At 32.7% G+C, this 13,109-nt stretch overlaps 1 protein-coding gene across 2 annotated transcripts; it reads left to right on the top strand.

Annotated features, from left to right (window-relative positions):
• Positions 1–1,065: 1,065 nt before the first annotated feature.
• Positions 1,066–4,476, top strand: LOC146529032 (trypsin, alkaline C-like). 2 transcript variants are annotated; one of them, XM_085203115.1, is made up of 4 exons: positions 1,066–1,710; positions 3,218–3,386; positions 3,731–3,986; positions 4,119–4,476. In XM_085203115.1, exons 1-4 carry the CDS (start codon positions 1,701–1,703, stop codon positions 4,440–4,442), a joined length of 759 nt encoding a protein of 252 aa, XP_085059241.1. In that variant the 5' UTR covers positions 1,066–1,700; the 3' UTR covers positions 4,443–4,476. The 2 variants fall into 2 exon arrangements, with proteins under 2 accessions (XP_085059241.1, XP_085059240.1); XM_085203114.1 differs by lacking the exon at positions 1,066–1,710 and adding an exon at positions 2,791–3,035.
• The last annotated feature ends 8,633 nt before the right edge of the window (positions 4,477–13,109 follow it).

Raw genomic sequence — 13,109 nt, 5'->3', positions numbered from 1 at the left:
GTATATATTAAATGTTTTGTTCCCCCGAGCGGGAGTGGAACCGACACTTGTGTCACTACGGCCTTTATATACATACACACATGCATTTATCAATTTAGATTTATTGATACAGTATAATTCTGAAATATACTGTATATTCTTGATTCAAACAAAAAAAAATATGTCTGGTATAAAATAAGCGGAAGATAGAGATCTTCCGCTTATTTTAAATTGACGTGATGGAACAATTGAAATAACTACTTCAGCGATCAGTAAATATATACGTAAATGTAAAATACGATGTCGTCGTTACTGTAAAATCGTATTCCTATTAAAACTATATAAACGTATAATAAAAATAATACATATAAACAAATGGAGTGACTTGGACAAAAAATATAATCTAATCTTTTTATGATTGTTATAATATAAACCAGATTATCCAACAAGTATCACTATTTAAAAGAGATAATACACTAAAATATTGATTATAATTATGCTCTAATTAAATAGGAAATTATCAAGTTCTATCTCCGTATCTAATTAATAAATTAACCAATTATTTTATCGTAATAGATTTATACTACTAAAATATTTTAGATATTACTAGCGGCCCGCCCGCGGCTTCGCCTGCGTAAATTACGTTATTATTAATTTCTGTCTCCATGAGTACCTACGTCCTATAAGTGACGTCCATGCAAAATTTGAGACTCCTAGCATTTGGAGTAACGAAGTTTCATACAAACTATCAACCCTAAAAACAACCCTTTAGGGATGGAATATTGGAAATTCCCGTCTCCGTGTGTACTTACGTCCTATAAGTAACGCCCATAGAAAATTTGAGACTCCTAGCATTTATAGTAACAAAGTTTCATATAAACTATCAACCCCGAAAACAACCCTTAGTCTTAGCGAGCACCTACTCCTAGCTCTGGTAGTTTTTGAGATTTCTTGATGAGTGAGTGAGTGACCCTTCGATTTTATAATATAGATAGGATAGGATGATGAAAAAAAAATTAAAATGTTAAGGGTGGACAACCCTTATCACTAAAGGGTATGAAAAATAAATGTTGGCCGATTCTCAGACTTACTCAATATGCTCACAAAATTTCATGACAATCGGTCAAGTCGATTCGGAGGAGTACGGGAACGAACATTGTGACACGAGAATTTTATATATAAGATTTGAATTTTAATACCACCATTTTATAAGAAATTTAATGATAGCATCGCAAACAGTGTAAAGAGTATTTACCTATAATAATAATAATAATTAGAGACATGTAAGTACGAAGGTATTTTTTTTCAAGAAAAAACCATTTGAATTTGATAATAGAAAGCTGTTTTTTAGCTTCATATAATTATATTTCGCATACAGGACATGGACAGTAGGACAGGGTTTGTTTAAGCTTAATAGGTAATGCATTATTATTATTTTGACGTATTAGTTTCTTTATTGTTCTTTATAAAAATCGTAAACTATGCATTTGATGATGTGATGTTTAGCAAAGTAGTCGCGCAGGAGCACACGAAGGTTGCTGAGTTGGTACGACCGACTTCCGACAGACGGCGCCACAGCGACAGGTGGACTGCTCACAGTCACTGTGATCCCCCAACCATGCGATTGACGTTTGAAAATCAATTGCCTTTTGTGTGATTTCACATTACTTTTTAATAAAGAAACATAAAAAAGAACCATTAAAGGTACTATCCAGATATTAATGTATGGACGTAAGTTGTATTGTTTACATTACACTTTACTGTTATTATTTAATTTCATGTGTATAAGTTAGAATCTCATAGTTAACTTATGTAAACGTTTGAGTCATTTAACCATATTTCAAACGTTGGTGTAATATTTTTCACGTGTTTATATTATCTTTATGTAAATATATGTATTTATAAGAATTTGTCAATTAATAAATTACTGCTAATGGTATCTTTTTGTAATTCGTTAATGTCAGATTATAATTTCACGATTGTAAAGAAACACTCAAAAATGAATTCTTATCATTGTTTTTGAATTAATTAAAAATATCGTTTTATATTTGATCAACATACATTGTGCTATCACAAAGTACATACTTTTATCTGTGAAATCCTCTTTGGCTTCTTTAAATAAACCTTAAACACCCACAAACACATCCGATTACATACTGAATACTAATTTCATGAATTCATTATATTATTATTGATTGTTTTTCAAGACATGTGATTATTTGTATACTTAACATCATTTCATTCCTCATGTATGCCGTTTATTATTATTGTAATACAGTACAGCTTCGCTTATCTACGTCGATTGAACTATTAACCAAACAACCACGCAAGTTCAACTCGCACGTTCCTAACCCTTCACGTGCTTTCCTTTAGAGTTTTTGTTTTGACTTGTTACTTACACAATACACTCCAAAGCAGTCCACCCCAGATGGTATAGAAAAATATTTAGTTATGCGTGCACAGCAAGCACAGTTTTCCCCGTGTAAATTCCGATTTGTCATTTTTTTCTATCATTTGTGATAGTATCAGGTCCAGGTGGTGGAGGATCTATCCTTTAACCAATAAAATCTTCCTAAGGAGCCTTGTAAAATTTAAGTTTTATTTTTATAAAAAGGAACCCTTAGAATTAATTTCATTGCACTAAATATCTCCGGCTCACTGAATCTTTCATTGATTCAGTCGCGTTTAAGCATAATTACGATTCTTAATGTTAATTACACGAAACATATTTGCGACTATAAATTTCAAAAATTAATAAAGGCTATTATTACAGTAGGATTTATTATTAGTAGATTACACATTTTATAATAATAATACTTAATTAATTATTAATTTTAAGGAAAGTGATAAACATATTAACACGTCTGTAGAGTATGATCCGTCCATTGCGTGATGAGCTATACCTAGATATACCTAACGATAAAATTTAAATATTTTACCTTTCGATAACAAAATAGTATATAAGCTGATTGAACTCGTCAAACAATCAGTAAAGTCACTGGGGAGGATGTGTCGCACAATTATTTTGTTATTGGCCTTAACCGGCACCGCCTTGGGTAAGTTAAACAAACTACGAACCAGTGTAACGTACTTAAAAGAATATTTTCATTCACTATCAATAGTTTATTCTGTAATAAATTTTCATAATATGAAATCTAATTTTTACTTTTATTTATATTATTGTTTTATTTTTTTATTTTCTATTTGATGTGTTAATTTTTTTTATGATTTTTTACAGCGGTTCCTAAAGATGCTAGTCGCATCATTGGTGGTGAATCAGCTAGCATCCAGCAATATCCCTTTATGGCCAACATGCAATACGGTTTCTCCGGAACGAACTTCCAGCCATGGTGTGGTGGTACCCTTCTTAATGAAAGATCAGTGGCGTCAGCTGCGCACTGCTACGTGTAAGTTTATCTTATTATTTTTTTAAGTTACTGAAATAAATACAGAACACATGCAGGATATTTGTAGTAGTTATATCTTACTGTATAACTAGGTCACACAATATCTTCAATTTATTAAAAAAAGATGTAAAATTTTTCGATTATATAAATTGAATTATTAGATCCTTTTAGTACAGACAACAATACTTTCAAGTTTCAATAAAAAAAATAAAAATACTGTTCCTATTTTATAAAAGTATTTTTTTTAATGAAAAAGGTTTAAAACTTTGAACACTAGTCGTTTGTATAAAAATGTTTTGAACACATTTTAAAAACGTTAAAAATGTAAAAAAATTTTTTTACAGCGGTGACACTATCAACCAATGGCGCGTACGCCTCGGCTCAGCCCAAGCTAACTCCGGTGGCGTGCTGCACTTTGTCTCTCGCATTAGATTGCACGAAAACTACGTCCACAGAATTCTACTCAACGATATCGCTATCATCACACTTTCAAGCAATGCTCAGATATCCAGGAGCATCGGCGTCGCCCGCATCGCTGGTCCCCAATATGTTTTACCTGACAATGCACGTGTTTTTGCCGCAGGATTTGGACATGTTCGGGTAATTCATTCTTTTTAAAGATGTATTGATTACACTTACTACAAGTACATTCAATTTAAAGTTATATTATTAGCAGTAGATACACATTTTAATTTTTGAATAATTAGTTATACAAAATAATTTGTTTTTCAGGTTGGAGGTCCTTCCTCTTCAATACTATTGCACGTTGGTGTCGATGTCATTAACCAAGCTATCTGTGCTGCGCGTTATGCATTCTTAAAGACTCAACCTGGTTTTGCTGGATGGCCAGATGTTACCCCAGAGATGCTTTGCACTGGTATTCTTGATGTTGGCGGCAAAGACGCTTGCCAAGGTGATTCTGGCGGACCTGTCATTCATCAAGGAGATGTTCTTGTCGGTATTACTTCCTGGGGATTCCAATGTGCAAATGAAACTTACCCTGGTGTGAATGTACGAGTATCATCTTACACAAACTGGATTTTATCAAATACATAATTTAGTCTTTCTTATATTTTAAATATATGTTTATAAATTGAAATCGTTATTTTATTTAACAACTACAAATTTAATTTGTAGTAAAGCTAGCTTGCTAGCTTTTACATGTGGTCAAAATATTTTCATTTCTTCAATTTCAATAATAAGTAAAATTATTAATATACTTAATTACTATCCAAAATCCGTTACTTTCGGAGTTGGTGCTAGGTGGGTATTTTATAGGCATTTGTTCGGTCTACTCGTATTTATTCGTTATTTATAAATGTTTGTTTTTTCTTCGCTAGCCTACTTCAAAAATATTCAGATTTTAAATAGTAAATCTCTTCTCGTATATATAAAATTAAATTATATACATAAAAGATATAAAATTAATATTAATAATAAGATATATATATTTTTTAATAATAATAAGATCGGTTCATTCGTACAAAATAACTCACTATCAAATAAATATTAATATTAAGGTACAGCATACTCGAACGCATATTGAGTTGCAAAATTTTATATAACATTTCAATTTCCTAATCTTCGTTCCTATCTAGGAACGAAGATTAGATACGGAGAGGCATTCCACCTTTGATGGTCGCGGAAATACAAGATTGCAACGGCACTGTAATTTGTTCGGAATTTACCTCTGATTTTAATAGAAATCTTTATATAATTTTCTTATTTTGTAATGTAAGAAAATTGTATTGAAATTTGTTGTAATTGTTTACTATAGAGGTGTGTCTGTCTGTATTATTATTCTCTATTTATATTGTTGTATTTTAAATAGTTTTAAAATTAGGAAATTTATTAGGAATACGTAATCGGCACTCATTTAAATTTTATTCGGTTCTTTTGCATCTCCTGAGGTTCTTATGGCGCAGTGACACATCGTGTGACTATAAATGTGACCGTTGTGGGCTCTATTTTCATTCGGGAATTGAATTATTTAATGTTTTATTTTCTTGCTTTGGTAACAAGACAAAGTGCGGTGTTGTGTTCCGTTACTCCACATAATGTCAAAAAAGCAGAACGAAGTATCTTAATAATAGCGCCGTCCTGTATACCCTTCTACAGTCAGAAACATTTTTAACTAAAAAAAACAACAATTTCTTTTAACTTCTCAAACTTTCTAAGTACTAGTAACTTTTATGCAGCTGCATTTTTTGTTTTTTTTTTTACAATTCATTAAAAAACTTAAAATCTTAATACGTTTTCTAAAAATATTTCTTTCCTTTAAATTAATTTTCCTTTCTTTTAAATTAATTTATTATATGGCAAAATACATTAATTTAAACACGAAAAAAATTGTTACCTACAACGATATTCAAATTTATTCTAAACGACTATTGTCCAACAGATTGAAGAAAAATATTACAATATTTGTACTTTATTTAGCTTTGCAAATATATAATTGTATAGAGAAGAATATTAATAAAAGAATATTCCGAGGCGCAAAATTAGGATTAGCGTGGAATAATGAAAGTTAAACAAAAGCCGCGGTCGGGTTCCAACCTCGCGAAATAAACTTAATTAATGGTCCTTTCAGAAGTTTTAATCCGGTTTTTTTATTTTATAACAATACTAGTGGGCCCGGACGCGGCTACGCCCGTGAAAATATAAGCCTAAATAATTAAAATAAGTTAAAAAATAGTAATAAGTGGAGATTTATTATTAGAAAAAATATCTGAGTAACCGAAATGAACAAACAAAAGAAGTAAAAGTAACTAAAGGAAATTCTTAATATTAGAAAAAGAACCTAAAGTTTGCCGTGCGCGCGTACTAAACATTTTTCTATATTAAATAATTAGTATTAATATTATTAATTAGTATTAATAATTAGTCGGTCATACTATACCACTCGTAGGCTAGGTCATTTGGAATCAGTGACACCTTCTTAATTATTTATTAGAATGTTATACAGTAAACTATAATTTCCATCTAGATGAAATACTAAAAGTGACTACTATATTTATTTTCATAATGATGAATATCAAATTATAGAAATCATCTAATTTTTGTTAATGTATACAAATCTATATCGGCGCGCGCCATGTATGCATTAAGCAAACTCACTTTGGGTGACGTTTTCTTAAAACAACAAACTTTGCAAGCCGTTGCTTAGCAACGCGTAGCGACGATTGTTATTAACATGGCGGAATAAATTCCTTGTCAAATTAATTATTTTAATATATTGGTATATAACGAAAATATTACAAATATGAGAAAAAAAAAGTATCCTATGTTCATCCCGGGACCCTCAAGTATCTCTATATGAGTATTTTATCACAATTAAATTAGCGGTTTGGCCCTGATTGCGGAAAAGACAGACAGACAGACAGACAGACAGAGTTACTTTCGAATTTATAATATAGGTATGGATATAAAGAGTAGGTACGTGTCTGTGTGTTTTCCTTACATTGATTATGATGTACGAATTTTGTGTGTAAGGATTTTTTTGTAGAATTACGCTGTAACGGTGTAGTCAGAGGGAACCTAGAGTTAAGACACTGCGTTTCTAACGTGTATTGGGAACAAATGGTGTGCGCCTAACTTTAAGACATTGTGTTGAGTTGCGAAACTCAACGCCGTATTTCTCCTGTTACCAGAACGATGAAATGTAAGTAATTTTTTCTCCCAAGTATCCACCACCATCTCCAAAACCATCATCACAAAAATTTTAATATATTCATAGCTTTAATGTGGCAAAGGATTTATCATGAAGTTGACAAGACTTACGCAGAGACTTCCAAGACATATTTTAAAAGTTATTACGAGTAGAGCTAGAACTTCCGGCTGCGAATGAAACTTGAACTTGACAACCCAACTTTAACGCGATAATACTTCGACGCGACCTCGATATCTAAAAAGGTTGATGATAGTAACTCAGTTGTAATATTAAAATATTAATTTTGACACAAGCTTTATGAATATTTATAAATTAATTAATTCTAGGACGGAACACAAAACAGTGTTGGCATAGGGAACCTGGGAACCTAGTGTAAAGACATTCCGTTTCCATTAACGAGAATGAAGTGGAATGAACACTTCCTTCAGCTTTCTATGGTGTGCGGGGGAAAGAGTGAAGTTGTTTATTTTATAACAATATGTTTTAGTTTATACTTGGGCACCACGAAGGCAATAGCCAGCCTTATAAGTTTATTAGTCAAGAAAACTTGTTTCAATTAAGTTAGAATTATTTTCTAATAATAATACATAATAAATCACAGTGTTCTCTTGAGTTGTTCTTGATTTAAATCAGAAGAAAGTGATCTCTTAATAAGTCTCTTAATACAAAATGTCACAATTTTTTGTAGAAAGTAGAAATCGGAGTGTCTTGACATTAGGTTCCCTCTGCCTACCCTGTTATATGCGGGACACCTAAAATATTCATTTTTTTGATCAAAAGTAGAACTCGAAGAGCCAAGGTGAACATCTCTGTCTTTAGCGATATATTCCTAGGACTCCTCATATCAATATAAGCCCCGTTTGATATGATCACGTATTGCAATTTGTAAGTTGACACGTATCCTACTTATTTGTATGTGTTATACAATTTTTGCATAACAGACTTCAATACCGAAAGGTAGATAAATATGGAATGTATTATACAAGTTAAGACACTCACATTCGTTAAGTAATGTTTATTTTTTTAATTTTAGCTTCACGCTGTATCCTAATATAATAGGAAACCTAGTGTTAAGACGTTTCCGTTCTCCACTTTAAACTTTAAGGTTCCCAGGTTCCCTCTGCCTACCCTGCTATGTGATGATAATAAAGGAAAAATAGAATATTACCGTTAGTAATGATAAGTAATATATGACGCCGATAGTTTGCAATAAATATGATATGCACACAATTTGTTGATAGTCGGTCGATACTTACGAGTATGCTTCAGGTATTCTCCATTTTTAAATAATATAATATGTAAATACTTTTGAAGTCTATCTCATTATATTCTTTCTCTTTAGTAAAAATTGTTGAAATATTCTGAATAATATAAGATAAAATGGTTTGTATTCAACGATCTAATACGCAATGTATGTAAATAAGTGGAAAATGGAAATCAGTATGTAACGCCACCCGGAAATAAGGAAAGATAAAAACGTTTATAAAAATATTCGATGGAACAGTGTGTCGTAACATTAGGTTGTCTGGTTCCCTTTCCCTACCCCGCTAAGTGCGGAAAACGGCGTGAAATATATATATTTAATTTATATCTCAGTGTAGGCAGGACACCACGGCGTAGTGGGAAGTGTTTGTTTGTAAACGTATAGTTGTGTGTTCGATATTCTCTAAGTAAGAATTAAGTGAACACTAATAAGATGGCGTCTAGACAGTGTAAGAGCCTTTATAAAGTGGCACATGTTTGGTTATTTAGTGTCTTTAAATACATGTGAGGTGCGTCTAGCTGCGATTTAAACTAATAATGGCTCTATAATATTAATTAAAATAATTTATTATTATAAGACCTCATCATGGCGCAGTTGGTGAAAGTTCTAAATGGTGTAAAGAATGTACTTCCACTACTACTATAAATACTACTATATACTATGATTTTTATCTTCATATTGTCTCGCGCATAGCAGGGTAGGCAGAAGGAACCTAATGTTAAGACACTCCGAATTCAACGCTACGTTTTGCTCTATTACCAGAACGAGGAAATGAAACTAACTCACCAGCAGGATTCGAAGCCATAACTATCATGTTTACAGTCAAAAACTGCGTCACAACGGCCTCAGTTTTCAAAATAATCTTCAAACCCCGTAGTTGAAATAGAAGTGATTTCAGTAATTTCAGATTATTTCATGGCATGGCCGTCAACAAGCAGCCCCATTAGTGCTGATCAGTCTCTGGCTCGCCGCCAGTGCCTCGCAACTGTACGCGCTTATGTCATCTAATATTGATTTAGGTTTACAAACAATATTGGTAATTGTAAGTTAGCGGTAGTTGTATAAGTACATACATACAAATATAATTATTATATGAGAATTAATTTGCCATAATTGTAAGGCCTCGTTATATTTGAGGAACAATTATTCCACAAACCAACTGTAAATACGTAGCGTGGACCGGAAACAGTGATGGACGGCTCGCTCACTGAGCTTGTTTCAACTTCGACGACTGTCTAAGAATTTGGAACTAAATTGATTTTTAAACAAAGGTGTTTTAAATATATTTATCGTGTTTACGTTACGTTAGGTTTTTCTCAAAATAGCTAAAACAAGCCAAGTTAAATGCTCGACTTCACCGACAAAAAATGAGGAGGAGTCCACACGGTGCCGAGTTCTGTCTTCACAAACCAAATATCAAGTAGTAGTAGAACTGGTAGTAGAAGCTGGAAGTACAGTAACGTAAAAAATTGTCGAGTGAAATTTACACCTTGAATTTTATGCCGACTGAAATGAAATGATTTTACTTGTATTATTTTCATTTCCCGCTCTCGAAAGAAGGAAACAGAGTATTTTGACACAATGTTCTCTCTGCCTACCCTGCTGTACGGGATAAAACGTGAAGCAGGACTTTGTACCCTACTTCACTTCCACGCAATGCTAAAAAATGTAGGCTAGCTCTATGAAACAGTGTTTCAGAACATTAATCTAACTAAAAGCTTCCATATATTTAATTGCTGTCAATTTCACCGTGACTCTCATTGCAATGCAGAATGAACTGACACTCCCTCATACATCATATATTTTAAAAAATGGTATGAAAAGTTGTATATCAGTTTTATTTTGTTGAGTTTTAAATATTTTTGTACAATATTTTTTATACGAGTATAATTTATGGAATATACTCGTGGATATTATTTTTTCGGAAGGATTTTTAGATTATTGGTATTTTGAATATTGACATCGCCTATATTGAATATTAATATTATATAATTGAATTACTTTCATTTTCCTCGCTCGCGTACTCTGGTCTTCCGCCACTCTAAACACAATGTCTCAAACGTCGGACGGTAAATGGTAAGTGGAGTGTTAAGGCACTAAGTTTCATCTTACAATATTACGAAAAGCGTTATTACGTTAGAAAATGCGCTAAAGTTAATAAAATACTCTAAACTTTTAGACAAACATGAAAAAGATCCAACATAAATTTGGAATTAAAAACTTCAATGTAAGAAACCGAAATAGTTCCAAGACGAGTACAGCGACGCTATACCATTGAATGCTCAGTGGGTCGTTGCGACGAGACGTGCCGGAGATTTGCAATTCAAATAGCTCGTATTCACACGTTTAAGCACCGAAGAAATCCTGCAACCAGGATAATTATGTAGAGGACCTGATTTTAATTAGATCCTTTTATTTTAGTTTAATGTGTAAAGCTGCTTCACGCTTTTCCCGCAGAGCAGGATAGAGAGAGGGAGAGAACCATATAGATTGGACACCCTGTTAACCATTTTCCGTATAGTTTTCAAGACATTGCGTGTTGTGCGGCGAAACTCAACATCACGCCTTGTCAAGCTACCAGAGAGAGGAAATGATAATAATTTACTCCACTGAGTTGGGAATCGAAGACATAATTTTCACGTTTACAGCATGAGCCTTTCTAAAGATATTTATCACAGTAGGCTTTGAACAGATTTGTCCATATAAAATTTTTATTTTTTTTAAATTTTCAAGGCTTTTGTAATTGCAATTTCTGCGCACGCTCCACCCGACCACCCTAGTCCTACGTCCATGGCTTACACTCACATGTTTGCCGCTGCGCCACAATGACCTGATTATTTTCCAAATTCCTGTTAAAAAAAACATAGTTTCAACAAGGACAGTTCTAAATTGTAATATCACAGCGCTCTTCACACGTCGTAAAGGGGAGACGTGTCCGGCATCTGCAATTCAAATGGCTGCATTCACACGCGTAATACACAAGATTAGAATTAAGGCGGAGATAACGACTTGATTTAATTTTACATTGCCGTCTCTTGTAATGTATTAATTGAGTTATGTATGTCGAGGACGTAGCGGCGCTAGAAACGCCAGCGCTTTAAACACGATCATTGCGGGTTCGGTCCCAATTCGACGCTCGAACAATACATAGAATACTCGAAAAATACATAAGATAGGTAGAACTACCTATGTCTGTCTGTCTGTCGAAATTTTATTAATATGTTATTTGTGTATGTTAAGCTGCATGTATGAAAGAGTATAGCGACAGGAAACACCTAGAGCTTTTTCATCATGACCGCCAATAAATTACTAATTATTACTAATGTCCCACTTTGTCCAAAACAGGAAATTAACAAAAAAATATATAATCTTTCCCCCGACGGAAGAATTAACCCACAACCATCGGCTTAATAGAGACATGCAATACCACTGCGCCACGACAACCTCAACACATCGTCTCCATAACGTAAATACATCCAGCTTTGCAGACTAGTTTCTATTCCCATTTCTAAAAGGCTAAATATATTTTGCTGTTTGAAAGCTCACACAAATTGCCACGGTTCAACTGCTCTTTGACTTTTTACGCAATTTCAAATACTGTAATGGTAAATAGAAGTAACTCGCTCGCGTTCCTATATTAGAATTTTCATTTTGTTTTATTTTAAACAAGTGAAACGGCTAAACGAATTGTTTGAAATATTATATTTACATAGTTCTCTTTTATTGGAACTGTAACTTTAATCTTATCTATATATATAAAAGGACTTGTCCTCACTGACTGAGGTAAGACGCACGCACAGCCGTAACCGCTGCGCGTAGAAACGTTAAATTTGGACAAAAGTTTACTTTCGTAATCTGGACATCCACTAAGAAGGGATTTTGAAAAATTTTAACCCTAAAGGGGTGAAATAGGGGTTCAAAGTTTGTAAGGAAAAAAAATTAAATCGACACCGATTTTTATAAAATTTGAAATTTAGATTTTTAAAAGTATTTAATTGAACACGTGTTTCATCGTTTTCTAGAATTCTCTCCCTAAGGGTGCAAATAAGGGGTTGAAAGTTTGTATAGGTTTTTTTTTAAATCGTCATAAATTTTTATAAAATTTGAAATTCAGACTCTTAAACGTGTATAATTAAACACATGTTTCATGGTTTTCTAGAATTCACCCCCTAAGGGTGCAAATAAGGGGTTGAAAGTTTGTATGGGAAAATTCTTAAATCGCCACCGATTTTTATAAAATTTGATATTTAGACTCTTAAAAATATTTAATTGAACATATGTTTCATGGTTTTCTAGAATTCACCCCCTAAGGGTGCAAATAAGGGGTTGAAAGTTTGTATGGAAAAATCTTTAAATCGGCACCGATTTTTATAAAATTTTAAATTTAGACTCTTAAAAATATTTCATTGAACACATGTTTCATGGGTTATTAGAATTCACCCTTAAATACGCAAGCGAAGCTGCGCGCGTCCGCTAGTAGATTATAAAATAAAAACAAGTGCTTTAGACCGACTGACTAAATGAATGTCTTATTTAAATTAATAGGTACTTTAGTTTCTATTGTCAGTGCGGGGAAATGAAAATATAATAAAGTAAGAAAAGTAACAACAAATGCTTAATAACAACACAGCAAAGAGCAAAATATCTCAGAAGAACAATCCTATTCTATTCTTAGAATTGCTTTGATCAAAAGTGAATTAACTTTTAATTTGTTTTGCTTAATGTGTTGATTTCTTATGTTTAGACTGGAAATACAAATTACTAGATAGTTAAGAAATATTATATTTAA

This window comes from Heliconius melpomene, chromosome 19 (genome assembly GCF_056956725.1).
Source record: "Heliconius melpomene rosina isolate 202511_hmr_F chromosome 19, ASM5695672v1, whole genome shotgun sequence".
In the NCBI taxonomy this organism is placed as follows: domain Eukaryota; kingdom Metazoa; phylum Arthropoda; class Insecta; order Lepidoptera; family Nymphalidae; genus Heliconius; species Heliconius melpomene.
This window is presented reverse-complemented; position numbering and strand designations above follow the sequence as displayed.